Here is a 26933-nt window from a genome sequence, read left to right on the forward strand (position 1 = left end):
GTGGTGACTGGCACAGTCTACAGGAAGTAGTTTCATGCTGTAGTAGTAGTGGTGACAGGCACAGTGTACAGGAGGTAGTGTCATGCTGTAGTAGTAGTGGTGACAGGCGCAGTGTACAGGAGGTAGTGTCATGCTGTAGTGGTGACAGGCGCAGTGTACAGCTCAGGCCGGCAGGGGGCAGTGCGTTCCTAGGAGGAAGAGACGAGTGAGCTCCCAGCATGCTCTGTGTGAGGAGAACTAGCAGCAGGCAGATAATGAAGCTAAGATGGCAGCACTGAGTGTGCAGCTTTCACTTGCGCGGCGCCTGCGGTGAAGCTGAGCTGCAGAGTCCCGGAGCTGGCCGGCTGCGCTGTACGGGAGGCGCGGAGCACAGGCCGCCGCAGAGGGGCGCACGCCACTGTGCGGGGAGGATGGTGACGGGGTCGGGGCGTGGGTTGACTTGGGGATTGCGGTGATTGTCGCCCAGCACACGGTTGTCAGCGGCCGGGCTGTCCCGCAGGACACGGAGAGGCGGCCGTCGCCCCTGATGCTGCAGTGACACGCACACACCGCGCCGAGGAAGATGATGTGCGCTGCAACCGCACCCCCTCCTCCCGCCGCCGCCGCCTCATCCGGCCCGGGGGGGAACGGCTTCTGCCCCCTGCCCGCATCCTCAGCCTCCTGCCCCGCACGGCTCTCCATGGCCGGGAGTCAGGAGCTGAGCTCCGGGCCCGACTGCAGGACCCGCTACCAGCTGCTGCTGTCCGGCAAGGCCCTGGCTGACCGCTACCGGCAGATCTACACCGCCGCCGTCAATGACCGGGAGCAGCACGGCGGCCCGGCGGCCAGGTACGTGCAGGGGGGCTGTGTGCACGGGGGACACTACAGATGGCAGGGGGTCCAGGTGAGCTGGCAGCAGCCAGGGTGGTTAGAGGTGATCGTGGCATGATGGGCACACTTGTGACTGCGGCTGCCACGGTGTACGTACCCAGTGAGCCGGTCTGCCAGGTGGGTAGATGTGGGTGGCGACCCCAGCGCCCTTATCTCACCCCATTCAGTTTTGTTTTCTTCTCACTATAAATAACTGATACAAACTGATCTGGGAAAGAAAACTGAAAATTGATACTTTGTATCGGAGTGTTCACACTTCCTAAATGGGGAAAAACGATAAAATGACAGAAACCGTTCTAGGGAGTGGGCGCTGCCCGGCGCTGGCATTGGGGCAGATCTGGCTGCTAGTTTTTTTTATTTTCGTTTTTCTGTTCTGTAACAAACGGAAATACTTGTATCCATTATGTTTGTTTGTGTTTTTTTTTAAAAACGTATCCTTTTTTTGTCTTCCAACTCCCCTGCTGCAGATGTAGTAAACGGAGTGGTCTGCATAGCGTACCATGTGTGTAGCGAAAAAAATCTTTAAGTTGGTCTTTGAGTGGAAATATGTGGCATCTCTTGATGTTGGCATGATCGGGAGATTGCTGAGCTGTGTGGCATTAGTTTAAAGAGCCGCTCGAGCAAAAAAATCACTATTTTTGCTCTCCTCACCTGATTGGTTGTCGCACCTGGGGTCTCCTCTGTATATTGCAGTGTCGTCTCTTGTCTGATGCTGAAATTTCTCCCAGTCCTATGCTTACACTCCCATAATGCATCATATATTCAGCTACGGACTGTACCATCTCTGCCTGCTGGGATGACACTGCTATTATCATCTGCATTCCTTGAAATAAGCTACAGACCACAATCGCCTGATCAGGAAGTTTAATTGTCATCCCCTTCATTATACTGAGTGACAGGAGCCATAGTCAGCAGTAACTGTGATAGAAGTTGGTGTCTCTCTCAAGAGTGTGTGGTTGGGTCCATCATACAGGAATCATGGTGTTTGAAAAACTGATTAATTTGTAAGAACATAAAGCCAAGTAGATCTGAGATCACATGACCCGCCTGAGGACAACTCCAGGAGTTCCAGATATGACGAGGTGGTACTACCAGACCTGTGTATGTCTGTCAGTCACTGGAGTGGCTCTTTAAGCAGAGACATGCCAACTATGGATGTTTGCGTAGGTAAAGCATGGCACCTTTAGATTTGGCATTGAGGAGGATGGCATGTGGTGCCATCAGTCTTGTTTTACTAGGGAACAGTTTGGGAGCATTTTACTATGAGGTCGCTCTCACACAGGTGGTTTTTTTAAAATTTATTTATAGCGTTTAGCGGCAGTTTGGACCGCCTTCTGAAATTGCTGTGCGGAGTCTCCATTGATTTCAATGGGGCTTCTCCGACAAGTGTTTTAGCGTGACATTTCTAGCGTGCGCTAAATCGAACGCTGTATTTTGCAATTTAGTGCGTTTCGGCGCCATTTACTGCACCACATCACCCATTGCAATGATGGGACGCTTTACAAAATGCTGTCGAACGTGTTTGTAAAAAGCGTTTTAGAATGGCGCTTAAAAGCCCGTAGTGAGTGGCCTTAATCCCAGGAGCCATGTAACACAACGCGGGACGGTCTTCTGTGGCTCCAGACTGCAACTTTGTTGCACTTGCAGGTTTTGTAGGAGATTTTTTGAGGCAGAAGCAGGGGTGGATACAGATGATGTCAGCGGCCCCTTCTTAATATGCGCTCTCTCTCTGATCCGACTCCTAAACCTGCCTGTGTGATTGCAGCCTAGGGCCTCCTTCACTCGGCGGAGCCGGGTTCCCTGTGCAGAATCCGACCCTGAGAGCAGCGCCTCCTACGCGTACCTGGCACCTTCATTTTCATCTGTACTGCGGCTGGTCCGCACAGTGAGCCAACAGACATGCGCAGTACAGATTTTTATAGATATTTTTTTATACTTCTGCTTTTCCCAAGTCATTGCCTAGCAATGATGCGGAATCCGCAACCTTTCCGCAGTGTCATTGTGGAAGGGCCACCAAGCCATCCGTGCGGAATCTGCAGAAAAATGGAGCATGCTACGATCTTTCCTCCGCTTGAGGAAACCACAATTGATTTCCATAAGCGTGAATGAAGAATCTATTTACTATAGCATGCTGTGAACGCTATTTGCTGCGGAGCAGCTGTACAGACGTTTGCCACGGATTCCGCAGAAAATATCTACCCGTGGGCAAGAGGCCTAAGGGTGGTTTCACATGTGGCTGATTTGCTGCAGATTCTGTTGTAGATCTGCTGCCAGTTTCACCCTTTTGAATTGAGTCTGTGGAATCGGCTGCAGATCTGCACCAAATTCCACAGTAAATCAGCGACATGTGAAACCACCTTTAGGCAGATTTTTGTGCCAACATGAGTCCAGCTTGAGGGTGCGTTCACATGTTGCTGATATGCAGCAGATTCCAGATTTGAAGGGTGAAATCAGCCGCAGATCCACAGCAGGTTGGCAGTGTATGAACGCACCCTACTGGGTAGAGGTTTGTGGGCACTGAACAGGCAGCACCATTGGAGGGAGGGTCACATGACAGAAGTTATAGCGGGTGAGTGCATGGCACCGCTAGAGGATACGAGGCATCGGGCGTGCTATTGTGTATTTTTGAGGGTTAATTGTCACTGGCTGCGTTCAGTCTTATTTGCAACCGAGAGGTGGCACCTGATCTTTATTAGTTAAAGGGGTCTTTCCAAGACCCCTACAAATATAGTAAGTCATGGATCATCATAAAGCAATGAACAAACATAACTGACGTGTTCCTTCTGTCTGTTCTCCCCGCTGGCACTTATTTCCCAGCGGTGACGTCACTGAATCCCCCAGTGACCACTGAGTCTAGAGATTAGCTCTAGTGGTTACATAAGTAGTTGTGATGTCATCGCCACAGTGCTGGAAACACGGACTGGCGGGGAGCGCTGGAATGAACAGGTGACATGTTTCTCCTAATAATCCATAGCTTTTATTACATCTGGGGGGGTCTTGGAAAAACCCCTTCAAAATATGCTGGGCGCTTCTTGAGACAGTTGAAGGGCTCGTTCGCGTCGGAAGTTTCATTCAGAACCTCCATCGCTGCATGGTACGCCTTGGTTCTGTGAAAAGCTCATATAACGGAGCAGGAAAACTGAACCCAAAGGTTCCAATGTGAATGAGCCCCAAGATGAGCAGCGGGCCCCAAGATGAGCAGCGAGTAGAGATGAGCGAGCGTACTCAGTTCGGGTGTTTTTGCACTTGAGCATCCCTTTTTCCGAGTAACTGACTACTCGGATGAAAAGATTCGGGGTGAGCTGGGGGTTGCTACCCGCCGCTCCACTCCGCCCCCCCAAATCTTTTCATCCGAGTAGTCAGTTACTCGGAAAAAGTGGTGCTCAAGTGCGAAAACACCCGAACAGAGTACGTTCGCTCATCTCTAGCGGCGCCCCCTTGTAGATACTTTTATGGGTAGAATATTTCTGCATGCAGGATGCTTTTTTTTTAATTGTATTTTCCCCATCAGAAATATGACCCCTCAGTTTATCCCTATAGACCCTTTTATAAGTCGGTGGGGTCCTTCCAGTGCTGCCGTTCATGACTGAAGCGCTATTTTTCTTATCGCACAACGCTGGTGTGACCCGAACCCTGCCAGCACGGCTGGGTATATACAAACACATGAACAATCCTGAAGTATTGTTTCTAGCTCTTGCATTGTGTACAATGCCACGTGCATCAGGAAGGAGATAAAGGAGGGTTACGCTGGCAGATGGGTGGAGCTAGTACCAGGGATGTGAGCCTCAATGATGCCCACTTGTCACATGTGATGCGCCCACCATGGGCATGGGTGATGCTGGCAGCCCTATGGAGGTGGCTGTGGGCACTGGACATGTGCCAGGTACTCCTCTTCCAGGGTTTGCAGACTTTGTAAGCCCCTGCTTCTGTACCATGGGAAGTCAGTTGGGTGTGGTGGTGTAGCCAGTTATTATACTAATGGAATCGATGCCCTTTTCCAGGTCCCGTCTCCAGCAGCGGACCGGACTGCAGATGATATGATGGATGAAGCTGTAGATATATTGCTGGAGTGTTCTTGGGTATAAGCTGTCTTATTCCTCCATTATCCCCCGTAGCTTTGTTGTCCTGACAGCTCTCGTCACATGTCACAAGTGGCGGCTCTGTGCGCACAGCGAGCCTTGTAAAGGAATCCCTCTAGTAATCATTAAAGCAGGGAGTCTAGAATCCTGGTAATGAGGGGCTTTGATAAATAATTTGTACGATGGCTTTTTTCACTTTTACTCTGAGGACCGGAATGTGGAGAATCTCAGAAGCTGCAGGATGTAGTGTGCCATCTCCACTGTCGTCCATCTACACCAGCGTCCATTACTAGGTCCTCATTTAGATGCCAGTTATGTGCTTTTTTTTTTGGGGGGGGGGGGGTTAATTCTACTTGGGGCTTATTCAGATGGGTGTATTTAATGTCTGTCTGCTGTCCTTATGTCGGTTTTTTCACTTCCACATGTAATCTGTGATTTTTAATTTTTTTTTTTCTTGTTCACAAAATAAAGTCTCCGTTCTTCACTTCCTGGTTCTCAGAGCTGCTTTTTTTTCTTCCTACTTCACTCATCAACAGATCCATGAAATATAGATGCAAATGGATGGCATAGATGGCATTCTTGTGTTTTTGTTTTTTTTTTCCTGTGAATAAGTGGAGTGGACGAGTGTCATCTGTGAACCGGCTGACAATAGTGCGATATATATATATATTAATTTTTTTTTTTCTAAATTTATTTTCTTCCCTTCACCGTGCTGGCCAAGCATAGTCCATAGAACTGCACATGCACCAAGAACCCACTCATGTGAATTAGGCCTCCGAAGGCCGAGCTTAGTTCCCACGAGGAGCATTCCAGCGTCACGTGAAAACAAGCATGACAGGTTCTCCCCACCGGGTCTGACAAGTGTTTGGCTCTCAGGCAGGTTACTCGCCGGGGTGTGGCGGAGCGGTGTGTCTAGTCATGTTACCAGCTTTCTTGCTGGCACTACAGCTTCTCCACAGTCTTGGCCGTATCGACAGGAGGTTGAGATGGTTTTGTGAAATGGATCTAGTGTGATCCATCACTTAGAATCTACAGTAATCTTTGATTAGTAAGCGCACATAGTCTCTGGTGTATCAACACATGGATAGAAGGGGCAGTCCCCATGAGATCAGATCAGATCTCCCGTTTTCATTTCTGATATATCTTGATATGAATGTAGCTGCTTTTTGAATTTATTTATACTTAGATGAAAAGCATTAACCCTTTCCAATCCAATTTTTATGCTGCTTTCTTAGGGGGCTTACTCTTTTTCTGCCATTATACAACGGCACTATCTGCTGGCTAAAGCCAGTACTGTATGAGGTGACACGTTGGATAGGCTCCGACAGCAGAGAGACTGGCAATATACAGTAAGAGAACCCCGACGGATGTCTTCAAACATCAGAGCTGTATAGCCTTAAATCATAATGTCTTCAGAGGTCAGACAGTGGATTGGAAAGGGTTAATGTAACAATGAAAAAGGAGTTTTTTTTTTAAATTTTTTTTTTTTTTTTTTTTTTTTAAGGGGTTAGAGTAAGGGCCTGGTACCAGTAACCTGTTTTCTATGACTTATTGGGGTGGTTCACATCACGCTTTTTAATGTTCATTTAGCATATGCTCTAAAAGTACGTGAAAAAAGTATATGAACGTATGCTGTTGTAAAGGGGCTATCCCAAAATTTAAAGTTATTCCCTATCCACAGATTAGGGGATAACTTTATGATAATTGGAGGTCTCACCACTGACATCCGCAGCAATCCAAAGAATGAGGGTTCTATTTCTCCTCATTGTGAACTTCACCCTTAGGGCTTATTCAGACTGGAGTATGTTGGAGTAAGATGAGGTACAAGCGATCAATGATTTTCGTCACTCCTATTGAAATGAATGGCCCGACAGCGGCACATACATAGCTAGCACTCTATTCAGTCTGTTACTGTGGGTGGTAGACGGTTGTCTTAGCAGCCAGTTATGAGTAGAAGTCTCAGAAGTCAGGACCTATAAGTGGTGCAAAGTTTGCCGTCCGTCCATCTAACAGATGAGAAAAATCTTTTATTCAGTTGGCAGGCTTAGTTGTAAATGGTAAGATCTGTATAATTCAGACAGAGCAGATAGATTTTCAGCTTTAGGCTGCCTGCAGACGAGCGGAAATCCCGCCGCGGGATTTCCCGCGGGATTTCCGCCGCTGAAAGTCTGCATAGGAGTGCATTACAATACGCACTCCTATGCAAACGGCAAACAAACCGCGGCATGTTCTAATTTCCTGCGGGGCACGCACTCACCTGGCCGCCGGCTCCGGTCTGCGCATGCGCCGGCTGCGCGGCAGCCGGCACATCAAAGAGCCGGGGCCGCCAGGCGCGGGTGAGTACGCGGTCGTCCCTGCAGGCTCTGGGGTCGGATCGCGCGGCGAGATTTCTCGCTGCCGGATCCGACCCGCTCGTCTGCAGGCGGCCTTACTGCACGAATGGGGTTACAGCTGCTGCCCATAGAAGTCTATAGAGAAAAGGGAGTAGCTGCCAAATGAGAAGGCACAGACTGCGGCAGCTTCTAGTAATTGTCCTACTTTTTGTTTCTACCTAGTGCTGCATTCACAGCTACACTGATCAGTACTGCTGTGTAATGTCCTCCATGCTTCTGTTTCTGTGTGTGAGCTAGGAGAGAAGCATCTCCTCTAGTGTATGTGATATTATAATAGATTGTCCCTGCTCTGTTTTCCTCCCCTCTTCCTAGACTTCTATGTGCAACAGCTGTAATCTGATACCTCAGTGAAGATACAAATCTGTCCCTTGGCCTCCTGTGGGTATGGGTCTTATGAGTCAGTGATTAGTGAGGGTCTGATAGGTGGTGAAAGGCATTTCTCTGAAACTAGAAACTTTGTGATATATTTCTGTTGGCTTGTACTAATGATTTATGGGATGCTGTTTATAACTGAGGACACTTTGCCCACAAATAACCACAGTGACTATACAGGATGCTGTAGTATTAATGGAGCATGGTGTGGGTATTAACAGTACCAATGAAGGTCTGTGTGCGGATGTTAGGAGCTGCCTCTACAGTGTAGGTACGATCGCTCCGTATTATCATGGTCTTGATCCAGACAAAGTGGAGATGGCTAATTGAATTCTTTTATTCTACCATCAATAATGTCAGTGGTGTCTCGGAGCATTACACATGCTGCACAATTACATCATAGCTCTATCTTGGGATACTGACGGAAGGTTTGTCTTTTCTTTGCATTTAACTCTTTAATGTTTTTGTTCTTTGTGGTTTTTTTCATTACTGTAAGCCACAGCAGAAAACTCAGTAAAGTGGTATTTTTTATTTTTTTTTTTCAATTTTTAAATTCACTGAAAAATAGTGTGTTGAATACTTTAGCACAAGGTTGAGTAAATGGATTTCATACAGCCTATCAGAGGGGTTTATTGAGTCTTTACCGCTTTTCGGTGCACGTTTAATACTGGTGGTGTACGAGAATTCAGATTTTTTTTTTTAAGAGCAAATGGACAGATTTAATATTAATAGTGTCTAGAAAAGTGGGCGTGGCTTGCTGCCTGGACAGAGTTTAGAGAGGCTTATGAAATGCTACTTTCAAAAGTCCAAAACTTATTGCAGTGTCATTCCAGTAGCTGGGTGGCATACACACTGACCATATATCTCTAACCGGATATATAAACGCTGTGTGATCGTTTGTTTTTTTTTTTTTTGTTTTTTTTTCCAGTTTAATGTCCGGTGGCATCTGTTTCTTCACTGCGTATTACGCTTGTGTGACACGCGGTGAATGCAGTCAATGAAAGTCAGTGGACATTCAATCTTCTATGCGCACCAGCATGTGGACACCGCGTGTCGATACGCATGTGGAAAAAAAACGACGCATGCTCTATTTAACAGCGTTCTACGCTGTGGATGTGTGTGAATACGCGGAGCTTACCCAACCCATTGCGTAAGCCTTGCGTGTGAAATGTTCGTTGTCTAGCAAAATGCTAATTAATCACTATATATGCTTATTTCCCTGCCTGCGGGCTTTTCACGCGCATTTGGAAACGTGGTTACATACACAGCCATACCTGCACAAAAAAGCACATGCGCACTCAGAAGCTTTGATATGGTGTGTTTGACCCTTACGCCCATGGACATGAGCCTAAGGCCCCTTGTACACGGGCCGAAATTCTGCGGCGGAATTTCCCGAAGAATTTCCGCCCGGGGCTGCTGCCATAGGATTGCATTAGAAAACGCAATCCTAGGCAGACGGACGCAATTTGAAAGCAAATCACAGCATGTTCTATTTCTGTGCGGGTCTCGCAGAGGCCTGCACAGAAATGTCAGTAGTGACAGGCCGGCTCTGCTTGGTGCATGCGCCGGCTGGCAAGCAGCCCGCACATCACAGAGCTTCGGAGATGCTGGGAGCGGGTGAGTCGCAGGCCTCTGCAGGGGCACGGATCTGTATCCCGCTGCAAGAATTCTCGCAGCGGGATCCGACCGGCCGTTTGCAGGCGGCCTATAACGCATAAAATCACAGCTGCCATGTTCCCCACTCCCTTAGCATGTGTCTGCTTCAGTTGCAGTCTCTGCATAATACACATCCACAGGCCAAAGAAGTGCGCCAATGTTGTGGAGACATTCCTGTGACACCCCTGCTGTGAGCATTATCCTTGATGGAAAATGCCTCTTGGAAGCTGCCATGAGAGGAACACATGTGGCTGCAGGATGTCCTGAGCATATCGCTGCCCGACGTCGTATGCCTTGGCCCCCTAGACCATCACAACGGCAGTGGGAGCAGTGTGCCACTCCACAGCAAAGGCAGGATTAAGGCGCTCAGCTGAAGATCTCCAGGCACGAATATGGCAGTCGTCGGCACCCAAATTTAAGCTGGATTCAGCGCTGAAGACAACCTGGTTCCACTCCGTAGCGTCCAGCTTCATCGTTCACGACCCCACTGTAAACAGAGGCAACAGTGGGTGTCAAAGGCCGTACATGTAATCTGCGCCGTGAGAGCCTATGTCCTTCAGCCAAGTGCTGGAAATGGGTCCAACAGACACAGGATATAAGAATGGTGCCATCTGTCTCTGGATAGTGGACAACCAAACAGTTGGAGCGGCTCATGGTTGACGGACGACCCTTTCTACTGGTGGTCTGTAGAGGGCATCCTGAGCCTGGTCAGAATGGACTAGGTGGTGGGCAATTCATTGATACAACCCTCCAGCTTCTCACATTGTAATGATGCCCCCCTGTCAAACTCTGTAACTCGGTGAAAACTCCTTGATTGTGTCGTAGAGGCGTCTAGTGGTCAACAAGCTCCACACAAGTGGAAGAAGAGGTCACTGCACAGAAGGAGCCTCTGAGAGCCTTTTATAGGCCAAGGGGGAGCCACTTTTACCGGTAGGGCCTCATTTGTTTATCTGAGATGTAACTGTATTCCCAGTTTTGCAGCAAAACGGCAACTCGTTCTAGGTGCTCAACGTTATATTTTTTTTCTTTTTTTTTTTTTTTTTGACAGCGTATTTTTCGTTAATGTAAGTAGTTGGTTCTATCAGTTTATGAGGGTGTGATGATGTAATATGGAAGTATCTAACCCTTCCATGGCTAGGAGATGATATGCCCCAGCAGAAGCTGTGGAAGCAGGACTCCGGTAGGGCAGAAGAGGATTCGCCAAGCTAGATTGACTTAGTCGCCTGCGTATAATAAAAGGCACGTAGTCGTACTGCTCTTGTTGCCAAAGCTTTATGGCACTATATCCTGTCTTCTACCTCTATATTAAGGATGACAGGTGGTTTGGGAAGCGGATAGGTGTAATTGTGAAGAAGCTGTCAGCATAGAAAATTGGTGCTCGTGTCTGGGATTCTTGGCGTGGAGATCGCTTCTTAAGTGGTATTCTATTTGGTTGCACTGAAGTGCTTTGAGTAACGTATGGAGATTGTCACTCTTGTCTGGCCTTCACGTAGACCAATTCAGGAAGCATAAGGGACAGTCGTTCGTGTAATCGTTCGTTCCCTCCCCCTTTTGTTTCATTAGCTCCGTTCCCCCTTTTACATGGGAAGGTGTGTTGCTGAAAATGATTTTTGGTCCTGCATGAAAAATGCAATCATCCCAGTGTTTGCTTGTTCATCGACGGCTTGGTGGCGGCTTCACATTTGTTCTTGCCCAATCATTGGACTGCTTATTGTAATACACTGGAATTTTGCAGCAGAATTGTAACAAAATTACCCCCACCCATACGGCCGTACCCTAAATCTTTTCCATTGATTTTTCAGTAACGTGCAGAAAAACGGGGCCTCAACTGGGCTGGGTTCAAACGTGGCGGATTTGCCACGGACTTTCCGCACAAAAATTCCACCTGCAACCTTAAGCATGAGACTAAGCCACAGGCTCAGCCAATCGGAGCAGTCTTTTGCTGGAGGCGGGGTCTTCAAACCCTGTTACCATCAAGAGATGCTCTATCGGCGATGACAAGTGCCCAGAAGCCTGCAGGGACGCCGGAGAACAGCGGAAACCGCAGTAAACGCATCGTTGAAAAAACGCAGTGTCCTTGCAAACGCCTGTGAGGGAGGCCTTATGAGGGTGCTGTCCTGCAAATTGGGTACAAACTTGTGTTTGAGACTTCGCTCAGCCACAGCTGCCAATAGCTGTATGATGTTGCCAACCTTCTTACAAAGCAGTACCTGCACATGGGCAAACACCCTGGGGGATTCTATTCAGATGGTAGGATAAGAGGTAGCTTACATGAGCGCAACCTTATTGCATATTACGCATGCAATATATTCGATGAATGGAGTCAATGAAAGTACACTGATCTTCATTGCCCCACTCACGCTAGAGTTTTTAACTGCGTGTAATGCGAGTGTAAAAGCGAACACAGCATGTTCTATCTCACCGTGTATTGTGCGTGATGGAGCCCTATTCTCTTTTGACTCGTAATAAACATTGCACGTGTGCGGTGTTTATACGCAATGTTGCTAAGCGACAGCATGATTTACGCTGTCATGCACAGTGCAAAATTGCTGCCCTACGCAGCGATATGCCTGATCGCCGGCTCGCATAGCGGTAAAACGCTGCGTTATACATGCAGCGTTTTACGCATATTCTCGGCCCTAATACCGAGACTACAGTAATCATGTAGTGTTGAATTGGGAGAAACGCCTTGTTATATTAGTCTTGCGTTGAGTTATTTTAAATTGCTCGTTTGTTTTAGGTTAGTTTTTTTCAGTTGATAGTTTACAAACTTGGCGAATCTAATTTGCAACAGGTTGCCTGTCCACGGGCGTTGTGGGAGCCGCCGCCTGGGAGCAGGAGCCAGCTGATGGATCTCTGCGGTGAGCCTATCTGACAGGCTGACTGTGGAGAATCGCTGCGAATTGCCACCCGCGAGCAGAGAATCGCAATGATTCTCAACTCGTGGACAGGGGGAAGCGCTTTCCATAGCAACGCTACGGAGAGCTTCCATTGCGTTCCCCCTGGCCGGATTATCGCCGCGGGGAATGCAATGAAAATACGCCCGTAGACAGGCAGCCAGAAGGGTTGAATAATCTTGATTGCAACTGTAGCACGAATCGCACCTCAACCACACTGTAAATCCTTACGGTTGTGTATTTACGATAAATCATAGGTCATCGGTCATTTAGCTGCAACATATCGCTAGAAGGTTAAAGTAATTCATGATTGTGTAAATGAAGTTACACCTATAGAAAAAATGCCATAGCATATTATAGTGGTGGGGTGTGCAGGGTCTCGTTTGGCATTGTTTAATCATTATGATTTTGCAGTGGGCAGTCTTAAATATACCACCAGAATCCAGAGATTCTTCTAGTTCCTGATAATATAGTCTCTTATCACATTGGTAGCTTTTTGGTTGCAGAGAGCCCTAAATCATTAAAGATTAAAGGGCCACTCTAACGAAAACCCATTTTTGCCCACCTGAGCTGATTGCCTGTCACACTCTGGAGGTCTTCAATGTTTGTTGCAGTCACTTCCATGCAATGCAGCCTCCTGTTTATTATTTATCTCACCTCTTCTTAGGGGCTTATGTCCACAAACTGGTCAGATTCTGCATTCAGGATCCTGCAGCAGAATCTGACCCTGCCTGTGACCGGCTACCCAGCGTACCTCTCCAGGTCTATACTGCTTTCCCGCGGAATCCGCGGCCCGTCTACATTGTCAATTGCGGATGAACTGCGGATCGCACGGCTTCCATTGACTACAATGGAAGCTGTCTGTGCGAGAACTGCACTAAAATGGAACATGCTACGATTTTGTTTTCCGCATGAGGAATCCTGAAAACAAATCCGCATGTCAAAATTCAAGTGCGGACACCCATGGTTCCCTATGGGCAGCTTGAACTGCGATTCTTCCATGCGGATTCCGCAATTCATATCCGCCTGTGGACATTGGGCCTAATGCTGACATTTCTCCCTGCTTTCTCTTCCTCCATGCTATGCTAGCAATCCCATGATGTATCAGCACAGCATCACATGACAAGCTAGAGCCAGTTTCATCTCTGCCTGCAGGGAGGACACTATATCATTGCTCTGTAGATTCACCTAAATAAGCTACAGACTTTTAAGCATACAGTCAGGAAACTGAATTGTCCTCTTCATTATAACTGTGTGACAGAAGCCTCCAATCTTCCTCAGTAACTTTGAAAGCAGCTTATCTCCCTCTATAAAGAGCTTGTGGTAGGGTCCATATCATATCGTCATAGAGGAATTATGCTATCAGAAAAGTTGATTTTTGGAAAGGACTATAAACCGAAGTAAATCCTGACTGGTGAGAATGAGATCATATGACCCACCTGAAAAAGGACTTCCGTAAGCAATGGGATGAAACTGAAAGGGAGGAGACACAGATTAGATATTAGACAGTGAGGGTGATCAATGGTTGGAACAGGTTGCCACAGGAGGGGGTGAGTTCTCCTTCCATGATAGTCTTCCCACACAGGCTGGACCAACATCTGTCTGGGATGATTTAGGAAATCCTGCACTGAGCAGGGGGTTGGACCCGATGACCCTGGAGGTCCCTGCCAACTCTACCATTCTATGAGTCGGATAGAAAGGAATACCTAAACAAGGTAATAGCCAACTTATATTGCGTGGACTAGTTGCATAATGACTGGAAAAAATATATATATCAACTGATTAGCCCATAAATAGCCAGGGATAAAGATCAACTTGAGTCACAGTAGTAGTTGACCTTCGTTCATTAGAACTGACTTGAGTCCGAAGAAATGATCCATAGAGACCTAGACTCTTATAGTGGTGGCCTGATATCTAGCCTCTGTTATAAGTTAGGGTGGTTTCACATCTGTGCCTGGGGTTCCCCGAATGCAGCAGGAAAGGGGAATCCCCACAAGCAGTGCTTTTTCAGCCGGATCTGGGACAGAACCTCCGACCGGAGATTCCAATGCGGATGTGAAGCCTGGCCCAAAGTATTTGATCGCTATAAGAGTGGTGGTGAAGATGATCGAATGTGCTTTTCATAGGACTTCAAAATCACTTGTGTTCCATCTATATTGGAGTATACAGGTTCCGCCCATGCTGAGTTGTGTAAAGCCATACCAACTGGAAGTGACTGATTCCTGGAAACTGCTGCAGCATACTGTATCTGCAAGCTGTCAAATGTATAGTTGCCATGGTAACTCCTGGCACAAGATTGTAAATTCACATGATCCGCGGTGTTATATTTAATCAGTTCACAGTTTTATAGGGGTTTTTTCGAAAGCCTGACAGGTGAATGTAGGGAAACGCATTTTTTTATTCCATAGAGCAAATAAACTCAGTAATTAGATTATAGCTAACTTTTTTTTTTAATTTGAACATTATTTTTGCATTTCTTTAAAAAAAAAAAAAAAAAAATTTGCCATACTTACCATAGTCTGCAGGGGCCTATGACTTTGGGAGCGGCTGGGAAGGGAAGTCTCAGTGCTCACTCATTCGGATGTGTTGTCGCTGTGTATTACGCGTATATTTCTTTTACGTTTGCAGTGCACGGCAAATATGCATGAAATGTGGATTTTCTGCAAATTTCAGACTCTCATAGCCTATAAAGAACGTATTGCGTGCCAAAATGGGACATGCTGTATCTTTCAGTGAGCTTTTGACACAATGACAATACGCCCATGTGTGTGAGTCCTCATCGCGTCCCATCGCCAGACTTGGCACCTCGGCTCCGGAGAGCTCATAACCTTATGCTGCGTTTAAACTGATTATAATCCTTGATATAATCCTTCATAAAATCGTTCAAACGTGCGAAACGAAAATAGTTAATTTTAAGCGTTAGCCAATGACCAAATAACGAATGAAAATTGTGCCCTTCTCATCCGTCGTTCAGTTTCAGCCACCATAAATATCGGCGCCAACTCATCCTCTTATGCAGTTTAAAGACTGATCCTTGTGATACACTGAAAGATTAGTGAATGAAAAGTATACGATATTTCTACGAGAATCGTGCAGTGTAAGCACGCCGACCGAGCGCAGATAAGCTGGTGATGACATCACTGACTCGTTCACTCTGGCAAGCCAAAACCGATTGCTTCTCGCCCGGTGTGTAAACGGCATTAGTTAGTAGCTATCTGCTGCGGATCCTCCCTGCGGACACAGACTGCGGATTCCGCAGTAGAAATGCTGTCGTGTGGAGCCGGCCTCGGGTGTAGATGGTGAAGTGTTGACCATTGTAAGATGCTACATGTGAACGTGGAAGCACCTTTTGAGGATTTGCTGTGATGATTCCACCTGGATTTTGCACTGCTACTCTACAAGCAATAGGGGTGACCTTTTACCAAATCTCATCCACACGCTGCGTGAAAAAATGTTTAAAAACTGCAGGCGTTAATCTATCAGACATCACCGTCTGCAATGTATAGACACGCCATGTCTGTAAAATAAATAATATGGAAAGAGTCCCAATAAACACGGCCTCATCGACAGAAAAACTAACGTTACGGTGAATGAGTAATTTTTCTTTATTTAAGGTAGTTTAACCTAAACTTTATAGCTTTTGGTAATGCCGTAATTGTAGTAACCTGTAGAAAAGCTGATTCCTGACCAGTGTAAATACAACCTACCCCACCCTAAGGGGGAAAAGAAAGGGTCAGGGTTGGTATTGCTGGCCAAGTTTCCAATTATTTCAATGGGAACTTGGCCTGCAATACCAAGCCTGGCCATTGCAGTTAAAGCAGAGCTGTCTGCTTCCTGCATAATTCAATTTAGTATAAGGGCTCTTTCACACAAGAAACCTACACATCCCGACCTTAATTAGCACTAAAATCGCTCATTCATAGCACTGCTGTTCGGGACGAGCGAGAAGGAGAGAGATCGCAGTAACAGCCCCCAAGTTCCGAACAACAAGTTTTAAATATCTGGCTGCAAGCTCCTGTTAGTACCGGTGAGGTTAGAGGGGACTTCCCGAGGGAATCCCCAAAAGCAGGGAGAAAGGCTGGGGCTAAAGGGATGCCCAACCCCCCCCCCCCCCCCCCCTCCTTGCCTGGAATGTCCAAAAATGGAACATACTGCGTATGTACAGCGTATCCATACATGCCCATAGAGGACAATAGGGCTCTATTACATGTAATACACGGCAAAATAGAACGCGCTGCATTCTCTTTTACGTGTTTATTATACACAAGTATGTATGGATCATTGAAAATCAGTGTACTTTCATTGACTCCATTCACCACATGTTATGCGCACGGAACACGTAATGAAATTGCACTCCTGTGAGCCTGGCCTCATGGTAACCCCAAATACGTATGGATCTATTGTTGTGGTGTAAATATATATTAACGGTTACTGCTATATAAGTAACTTCCTTTTAGATTCCATTTAGAGATTTCTGATCTTTATAAATTATGGCTTTATTCGACAAGGTGATGTCTACAACTCAGTCGGCGTCGGCATTTTGTGACGCCGTAATATATGGAAAATGAAAGTGTACTGAAGGTGATTAGATAAACAATAGATTATTTTCAAGAGTAATGTTTTTCATTTGCAGTGAAACAGATGGAATAGAATGCTTGAAGGAAGACAAGTTACTAGAATAAGTGTCTGTTTATGCTGTATATCGCCCCTTTCATCTGCTAGGAGGCCATCTGCTGCTTGGAGGCTGCAGCTAACAAAGTTTAACGTTCTCCACAATTTTATGTCAAAATAGTTTTTTCTTTATTTTAACCTTTTTTTGGGTATTGCATAAGTCTTTACTAAAGACAAATTTCCATGGAAAAAGACGGACTGGTTTTACAGCTAAGGCCGGGGTCGGATTCCACGTGCGGAAATCCACAGCGGAAAACCTACGTATGATCCTGGAAACTCATTGCCCTTGATCGTGTATGCATGTGGTTTTCCACACGAATGTACATTTAAGAACGGCGTATTGAACGAACGCAAGCAGGGAATGACATCAGAAAGTAGCCCAACCCCCTGGGAACACCCTTGTACCACTCAGGCGACCGCCTAGGTGACATTTACTTATGCTGTCGTGGTGAGAGCTGTCCTGGTAGCCTTCACAAGGGGATGCTCTCTAGGCCTGGCTGGTTTATACTACTTAGGCCTCACGTCCATGGGGAAATTCAGGCCCGCACGGATTCCCCGTGCAGAATCCCGCAGCGGGTCCCTCCTGGCCCGCAGACATGAGGCCAAGAAAATAGATTATACTTACCTGTCTGGACGCTGCAGGTCTCCCCTCCGTCGCGGCCGGAACTTCTGTCTTCGGCCCGGTGGATGTGCTCGGCACGCTGGCAGTGGGTCGTACACACTTCTTTTTTTTTTTTTGAACTCCTGCTGTCCCGCAGTCCTGCGGCGCAGCACAAAAGCAGCTGTGGGTGTGTCGCGGCACCAGATGGCTTCCATAGGCTTCAATGGAAGCCACAGGAGCCGTCTGTGCCGGAAAACCGCACGAAATGGAGCGCACTGCGGGTGGTTCGTGCGCACGATCTGCGCGCCAGGAAAAAATGACATCCGCAGGTATTCAATTACCTGCAGGTGTCCAATCATTCCCTATGGGCGCGGATCACGCGTGCGGGAGGCCCGTGCGGTTTTATTCTATTTTGCCTATGGACATTGGGCCTTATTTTGGAAGTAGTATAAACCACTTTAAAAAAAAACAACAAATAGAAATCACTTTCTTGTGGAGGAAGAGCCCAGATGAACAAGCGGAGGTTGCAGACAGCAATCTGGATGGGGTGTTTTGCATTGTCTGCCCCAAATTCCGCTTTCTTTATACCATTTGTTATTCGGTCCCTTAGCAACGTACGTACAAATCAGCGCCCATACGCAATGCGGATCAAACGCATCCATACAGATCAATGCAGCCCATGTGCGCGGAATCCACCGTAAAATAGAGAATGTTGCCATTTTTCTTCCGCTCGTGGAATCTACAATTCCTACCCGCAAGTGTGAGGAAAGCAACGCAAGTCGATGCATTTCAATGCTCGCGTATTACTGCATATCATACGTGCGGATGGCGATCACGGAATCCGCAATTTAAATCCATTCATGTGGGACCGGCCTGAATACTTGTAATGAGACTGAAGTTTTCCCGTTGGCAGCGTCTGTCCTTATATGTCCTCCTGTAAAGCTCTAGTAGTGTGTGTATGGGCATATAGCATGGAGGGCGGCAGGGCGGTTCTGACGTCACATGCTGCTCGCAGCTCCTGACTCCACAGCTCTGACAAGCAGTATTGAGGGCGGCGGTGGAGTCCTGGCATACTATACGTCTACCTATCTTGGAGCCGTAGTGATGGATCCGCTGTGTACGTCTGGTCACAATGTTTAGACATAGGAGCGCGGTAGTGTGAAGACTTGCTATGTACAAACGATCAAGCACATGGAAACACCCCGGTGATAAGCGTGCTCTTTGCAGTCAGCGGTTGCTAGGGGCTTGTCTTGTTGCTAGGCTGTCTGTCTGGATGGGCTCGCTGAGGAGCTTCTGTATCGTTGGCCTGCATCATCTCAGGATTTTTCTTCCTATGCCACCAGCTATTTAACTAATTTTGTTTCCAGACAAATGACATCACTGCAGTATACGGTATATACCGTATGCCAGGTCTGTGGCTCTTGTTTCCCCTTCTGCTACGACTGCACTGGAAGGTGGCGTGCCGTCTAGGATGGGGGCACTGATGCCTGTAACAGGAGCGCTGGGATTCTCTGCATGCTGAAAGGGTCATAAATAATCATTGCAATAAGCGGCCAACTGGTGGTAGATGCGAGGCTGGATGTTACGTCAGTTAATGTCTATCCCTGAGGTTGCCGATGATTCTGTATGAATCTAGAGAGGGTCATGGTCCATGTAGGGGTTCCTGGGTGCACAAAGACTGTTTGGGAAGGTTTTTTGGAAGACTGTTTTGTTCCACAGGATGGGTTATTCAAATCCGCAGGTTTCTGCAAGCTGCAGTCACATGAATTGTACAGTTAGGCCTTCTGTCCAACGGGGGCGCAATTTCACTGCTTTACCCACGGCGATAATCCGCACGCGGGTTAACGCAATGAACGTTTTCCATAGGATAAGTATTATGGAAAGCGCAGCTCGATGTACATGAGCGGAAAATCGTAATGATGGGTTCATCGTGGAAAATCAGTGACAGTGTTTTTTCCCGCAGCAGTATATCGCAACGCCCGTGGACAGCCGGCCTAACAAGGACTTCTGCGATGAATTGGTCGTGGGAAGAAGTATTTTTCTATTATTGATGTATATATTCTTATTGCAATCCTCTTAAAGGAGTTGTAATATCTCAGTACAATCCCTTCCCCATGTAGTAACATGAGACCTGGTGATATACTTGACTATTCCCGCTCCCGCTCTTCCCCACCAAGTCCTGTGGATAGGAGATTACTTACCATTCTTATACAACCCCTATAATGTGTTAATTTTTTATATTTGTATTAATGTTGCAGTCACATAAAATCCCATCTTGGGCCTAGTGCCCACGGCCGTGACGGGCTCCGCAAGCGGAATACCGCAGCGGGACCGGTTACGACACCCCCCCCCCCCCCCCCAGAGACCCCATACTTTCGGAACCGCCGCCTATACAGCGGAAGATAGCGTGACGGACGGCTTCCATTAAGTGCAATGGAAGCCGTCCGCGCGTACTTCTGCGGCAAATATGCTGCAGGTGAGTACGGAAGAATTCACGGGGCGGAATTCTGTTGTGGAATTCCGCACCGTGAGCATTGCGCTATTAGGTTCAATAGAACCTAATGGCTGCGGGGCAACGCCGCAGATTTCCGCCGTGTGATACGCAGCGGAAAACCGCCTGTGGGAATTAGCCCTTATCCAGCATTTGTAAAAGGCTAATAAGTATCCCGAGAGAGTGCCGCTCTTCTCCTTGGGTCGTAGGGTATTCTAGTTTGCCAGCATTCACTCAAGGGTCCTTCCTGGGCAAATTTTGCAATTTGTTCAGTAAAAGAATGTTTATAAAAATCTAAATTTTTAGGCCCAACGGCTCATGAGGTCAAGAAATACATGGGGGATCAATTATTTGTAGGTCACCAAGAACCATGATTTTTGATAATTCGTATCTCGGACATTATTGGGCATAGGAAGATGTGCAAGACGTCATTCTCTTCGGAATAATGTATTATAACACATTTTTTGTAACCACTGTAATTCCAATACAAGTTAAAGTAAAATTGGAATCCGGTCACAAGATTTATCACAAATAGAACATGTATGACAGTTCCTGGGACGCCAACTTCAACAGCCCATGAGTTTGCACGATTTAGTGGCTGTTGCAGCAATTTTGGAGCCGCAGCATACCATACAGAACCTGTATGCCTAAAGTGGTGCAATCACTTATCAACATTACAGTCACGCACCGAAAGTTTCATTTAATTCTAACAACGCCTACTACTAGGGGAGGGATTTTTTTTTTTGACTGTCTAATCCCATATATTTTAGTTTTTGTTTTTTTTTTTACCACAAAACTTTACAAGTGTTCTTTGTGGGGTTTTTTAAGGGCTCCTTCACACTGGCGATCATGATATTGCCACAAGAAAATCGTAGCAATCGCATTTTGGTTCACTCAATTTTTGAGCAGCAGCGATGCTTTTTCTTGAATCTTGCATTGCTGCCGCCCTCAATTTGCTTGCGTGATAGTCAAAAGGAGTTTCTAATGTTGTAAAGGCATTGCACGAACATCGCAAGTTCGTGCATTGCGATACGATAAATAAGCGATTTAGAAAAAAACGCAGAATGTTTAAAACAGGCAGCAATTTCTCAATAGATTTGCTCAACAGAATCACACTAAAATGAACTGTCATGATTTCATTAGCAATTTTTGTTGAATATTAAACGTGTATTTAGGGCCCATTTACACGCAACGGTTATCGCTCAAAATAAGTTAAAACAACGTTATATGAGCGATAATCATTGCGTGTAAACACTACCATCATGCACTTTGTCTGAACAATGATTTTCAGGTGAGCTTAGACATGTTTCAGACTGCATGCTGTGTTCTCCACGGGAGTAGGAGGTAGCATTGTATTCTCTCTGCAGCCCATGCTAGAATAATGGAGCTAATTGCAGAGCTCAGATTACCTGTTAAGTTCTGCAAGCAACTTCTGGAGGCTCATTTGCATGCCAATGAAGCTGATAAAGTACTAATGGGCATTAGTGCCCATTAGTACTTTATGCAAAACGATCACTAAAACTTTCAATCATTTGAAAGATTATCTTTGCATGTAAATGGGCCTTTATGGGTGTTTCACATCGGGAGGTTGATCATTTGTAATCATGTGTATATATATATATGTATATTGATATAACATATATAATCTATGCATTTCTCATTTCTCTAATGGTAGATATCCCTGTAATACAAAGCCATACAGAGGCGTCCTATAACTGCATGCCGTGTGTATAGCACGCATTTCTAACAGTATAGCTCTCGAAGGCTGTTCTGCATATGTATGCAGGACAGCTCTTCATCGAAGGAGTGCTGTTTAGCATAGGCTGTATGCAGACGGTTGGGTCGGATCCCTCTGCGAGCGACCTGCGCCCCTACAGGAACCATTGGGGCTCTCACCTGTTCTCCCGCTTCCAGCTCCCTGATGTGCCAGCTGGCGCATGCGCAGAGCTAAGCTGGCGGCCCGGGAGTGACATTTTTGTGCGGGCCTCTGCAAGACCCTCACTGAAATAGAGCATGCCGCGATTGGTTTTCCGCGTGTGCTTTCACGCAGACAAATCACGGCCGTCTGCCTAGGATTACGTTTTCTAATGCAAGCCTCTGGCAGCGTCCATGGGCGGAAATTCTGCGGAAAATCCCGCCTGTTAGAAATGCATCTGTAAAAACGCAGCGCTTGTAAAATGCGTTCAACAGCATTTATAACGTACCCCATCATTGCAATGGGTGATGAGGTGCCTTAAAAATCGCTGAAAGACACTAAAATAGAGCAGACCTAGTTCAAAAATCGGATGCTTGTCTGAGAAACCCCATTGACATTAATGGAGGTGTTTTACAGCGCTTAGATTAGCGCTTGAAATGCCACGCTAAACGCTGTAAAAACGCCCGTGTGAGAGTGGCCTGAATACTGTGTGCAGAGTTTTGCTAGGAATCCTTTTCTTGCTACACGGGGCTCCTAAAATGTGTTCTAAAAGTTTTCAAGCTTGGGTGTCAAAGGGTCTTTTTTCCCCTTCGTCCTGTCTAACATTGTATAGTCTCCCTGCCTGCATATTATGGTGGTATGTAGTAACGTCTGTGTAGTAAACCTGGTGGTCGCTGCAGGTAGCCCAATCATAGTCTACAGCTTCCTTTGATAGAACCAATCGAATGTAAACACTAACTTTTTATTTTACATGCAGTAATGTTGATTTTTGATTTGGAAACTGTAGGGAAAGTCATTTAGCTCCTCTCCTTGTAGACTTGGGAGCCAAAGGTGCCCAAGTATAGGCTTTGTGTGCGGTTAGCCCTGAGCTACTATACATGAAGACTGTAAACTGCGTGATAATTGGTTTCTTGGATTACGGAAAGGATAAAAAGGTAGTGGTGGCGAGGCAAGCGCTCCTCTGCACTAATAACACATTAATGTCTACTATAATTACTGCAATTTTCTAAAATAAGGGTTCAGAAACTGCCTTGGGCTTCATTCACACTTCCATCAGTGCTGTCGGTTATAATTCTGTAGCTGTTCCACTTCTGAAGCAGAGAATCTGAATGAAAACTGAACTACTGTATTTTTCAGACTAAGACGCACCCCGGGTTCAGGCAACAGAAGGCAGGAAAATATTTCATATTGATTTAAATGTCTCCAGAATCTAACACAGCGGAGGGGCTGCTGTTATTATTTGGGTGTTCTAGTATAGAATAGAGGGTTAACAGTGTCCATTCAATCAATGGCGCAAGGGCATAAGTTCACATTCTACACAGCACTGCTGCACACAACATGCACAGCTCTGCAACATAGACACATACTGCACTGCTACATACATATGTACACACCTGCAGCAGGCATGTTAACACAAGATCCCCCACATCCACGTGTAGTAATACATGACCCCCTCTAGCTGCTTCCTGCTCACTTGGTTATGACATGACTGTCCTGCTGCTACTACAAGACCTTTGATCTTTGCTGTTGTCTGTCCCTGTGTGTACAGAGGAGGAGGACATGCACCCTGGGGAGATGTGAGGGATCTCCAGGGCTATCTGGGGGATGTCTACAGAGTTCTCCTGGTGATTGGTTAGTACATTGCCGAATCTTTAAGGCAAGCAGTCAGGGGTCTCTGGATCTCTCAGACCCCCACCCCATTGCTGGATGATGGGGCGCAGACGCTTTTTAGCAAGATTTTATCTTGCTAAAAAAATGTGGTAAACCTTTCCCTATTTTAGAAAAAAAAAAAAAAACCCTTTGAAATCTCTGGAGGAAAAAAACGTTTGTTCTGTTTTTGGAGAAAAGGAACGGAAGCTGAAATAAAGAGCCGGAATTATAAGTGACAGCCTTAATGAAAATGTGAACGAAGCCATACAAAAAGTGGCTCTAAATAACTTGTGTAACCTGTTGCTTTGTTGGAGGAAATCTTCATTGCTTCTGTTTTGTATTAATGCTTTTCTTTGTTTTTTCTTTCTCTTTTTTTTTAGAAATAAGAAGATTCTAAGCAAGAAAAAACTAAAAAGGAAGCAGAAGACCAAATCAAAAGGGAAACTAAGAAGCAAGGTAGAAGTTATTTGCTAGTTATTGATACACCCCCCCCCCCCCTATTTATATTGCTTAAAGTGAACCTGTCATGTCCCACAGCCCCATAAACTCTAGTGCTTTGGGGGACTTGACAGGGAGCTGGGTGATGGACATTTTTATACTCTCCTGCTGTCTGTATGGCAGCAGTGTCCTCCTCTGAAGTCCTGACTTCACACACAAATCTGGTTTATGGTGCTGTGGGGATGTGGTAGGTCCCCTTTTAAAGTGGCTGTCGCCATCTTTTTGCACCCCTCTGAGGACAGCATAAGGTAGTGATAATCCCATGGATTACAGTAATATCCCTGCTGTGAGGATCTGGGCAGTAGTTTTGGAAGAATTTACATTTTATCAGTAGCAGCACATGTCCCAGTAGAGGACTACTTTGAGTAGTTCTGTATATTCATGAGCTGCAGGCACTGATTGACTGCTGTCTGCCTATTACTGGGCATAGAGGCAGCTGTCAATCATTGGCTGGAGGGTGGGGTGGGTGTGGCTAGGCTGCACCTCATGAATATGCAGGACTAGTTCTGGATCTGACTGTTTCTGTGTCTCTAAAACTATTGCACAGATAAACACATTAGACATATCGCTGTAATCCGTGTGATCGGCACTATCTTATTGTGCAGTCAGTGAAGGCTGTAAAAACATGGTGACCAATTCCTTTAAGTATGTGTATTAGTCATAGAAATAGTTGTAAGAGGATTCTAAATATTGTCTGTCCAGTTCGCCATGTGTTCTCTTCTAGACATATCTGTGCATACAGACTGCATTGTTTGGTTATTTCTATAGGTGGCTTCCCACCACATTAAATGTACCCATTAATTCCCGAAAACCTGCAGGACACACACTGTGCTTTTCGGTATTTTTTAGTTAAATTTAGTAGCGTAGTCAACTTTGCTATTCTTTCCAAAGGAATCCTGCAAGAAGTGTACTGTACGTTTTGGATTTTACCTCCCCGACCCGCTCAAGTAAATGAACAGGCTGATCCTTGTCTGCAGCCCGTTAAATCCTGTGCTTAGTTTGATGGTGCCTCTGCACACAGTGCCATTAGCAGGATCAGCCTGATCCTGGACTCTGACGGGGGACTGGAATCTGTTCGGTCACAAACCCGAACACACACTGAGCACTGTGTTCCCAAATCCAGAGGCAGCACTTCCGCATTCCGGTAGTTGCTGGGGAATCCAGTGACATCAGTTATGATGTCACACAGGTTTTTGGCGCAGACTGGTTGGGGGGCATGCAGAGAAGACGCAGTGTTTTCCTCTCTGCATGTCTGTGCATGTAGGTTGCATATGAATGACTCTGAATGGGCTGTTACAGATCAGTGATTTAATTTATGGGGACAACAGGAAACGCATATAGCTGTGTTCCTTGCTAACCTGTACCACCATAGTAAAAATAATAAATGCAGTTGAACGTAAAATTTAAAAAATGAGGGAAAGCATGAAGTAAAAAATAAAAGGCTGCCCTCTCAAAAAGTGCCCAATTCTCTGAACCCCATATACCAATTTTAACCCAATTTATATAGGTGCTCTGTAAAAACAACTGTGAAAATCGTATTTTTTTTCCTTCTACTTTGCTTAGATTAATTCAAAAAACCGTGGGTCAAGATGCGCAGTACACCCCTAAATGAATTCATTAAGGTGTCTAGTTTTCAAAAAGGGCTCATTTTGTGGGGGTTCTCTGTCGTTTTGGCTGCTGAAGGGATCTACAAGTGGGCAATGGGGCCTAAATCACCTTCAAGCAAAATGTGTGTTGTGAAAGCAACCGGCTGCTCCTTTAGTTTTTGACCCTGTTGTGCAGATGGACATAAGATAAGAACCACAATTGGTATGTTTCTGAACACAGGACAAATGGGGGTAAAAATTTTGGGGTGCAAATCCTCATTTTCATGTGCACTATAGAAAAATAATTGGTCTTTAAAATGACATTTTCAAAAATATGAAATTTTATTTTTTCTCCTCTAAATTGTATTAACTCCTGAAAAGAAACGGTGGGGTCAAAATACTCATGACAGCCCTCAGTGAATATATTAAGGGGTGTAGTTTTTAAAATGGGGTGTTTTGTGGGGGTATCCATCATCCTGACACCTATGAACCTTTGCAATCTTGGCTTGGTGCAGGAAAACAAAAGTGTTCATCAAAATGTTAATCATCAATGTAAAATTTGTACGTCTCCTAAATCGTATACCCCCCCCCCCCCAAAAAAAAACAAAACGTTTTGCAAATGTGTAACCAATGGTAAATGGTAAATAAACAGATGGAAATATATATCTTACCAAAAATTTGTACAGTATGTTTGCACATAATTAAAAATGTGCAAAAAGTGACAATTTTTTTCAAAATGTTTCCAATTTTGGCGCTTTTAATAAACCTATTCTATCAGTGTATTTACCACCTAAATGTGGCAAAAAAAATTTCAGAATAACTGAGATATACAAAACCATTACGGTGTTGTTCTGTGTTAGTGACACATAAGATTTCTAAAATTTGGCCTGGCCATTAAGGCGCAAACAGACTTGGTCACTAAGGGGTTAATTAAATGAAATGTTCACTTTACTCTGTGTCATTATTGATTTTATATTTTTTATTGCTTTTTTATAATCTTCTGATCCTTAGAACTTTATTTTTCCTTTAATGCAGCTTTGTGAATTCACAGTCCTCCCCTCTGCTTTGGTGCACGAGCTATTATTTTTTTTTATTTGTACTGTTGTGTTCAGGTTCCACCCCCCCCCCCCCCCCCTCCACAAGCGGAAAATTGCAATTTATTTCTGCTCCTCTTTATCAATAGCATGTTATGGGCAGTATTTGCTGTGGAATCCGGAGGCAGACACCCACTGGATTCTGCAATGCAAATGCGCC

General features: G+C 45.7%; 1 protein-coding gene across 5 annotated transcripts in view; it reads left to right on the forward strand.

The window, feature by feature from the left end:
- Window positions 1-239: 239 nt before the first annotated feature.
- Window positions 240-26933, forward strand: part of MYCBP2 (MYC binding protein 2) — a 196032-nt gene continuing 169338 nt past the window's right edge. For 4 of the 5 annotated variants that reach the window (XM_066580830.1, XM_066580838.1, XM_066580848.1 and 1 more), the window contains exons 1-2: window positions 240-828; window positions 23976-24051. In XM_066580830.1, coding sequence (XP_066436927.1) covers window positions 563-828; window positions 23976-24051 — 342 coding nt within the window. In that variant the 5' untranslated portion in view covers window positions 240-562. The remainder of the gene's footprint in view (window positions 829-23975; window positions 24052-26933) is intronic. The other variant, XM_066580857.1, reaches the window with a different exon arrangement.

The sequence above is a fragment of the Eleutherodactylus coqui genome, chromosome 1 (assembly GCF_035609145.1).
Source record: "Eleutherodactylus coqui strain aEleCoq1 chromosome 1, aEleCoq1.hap1, whole genome shotgun sequence".
Taxonomy (NCBI): domain Eukaryota; kingdom Metazoa; phylum Chordata; class Amphibia; order Anura; family Eleutherodactylidae; genus Eleutherodactylus; species Eleutherodactylus coqui.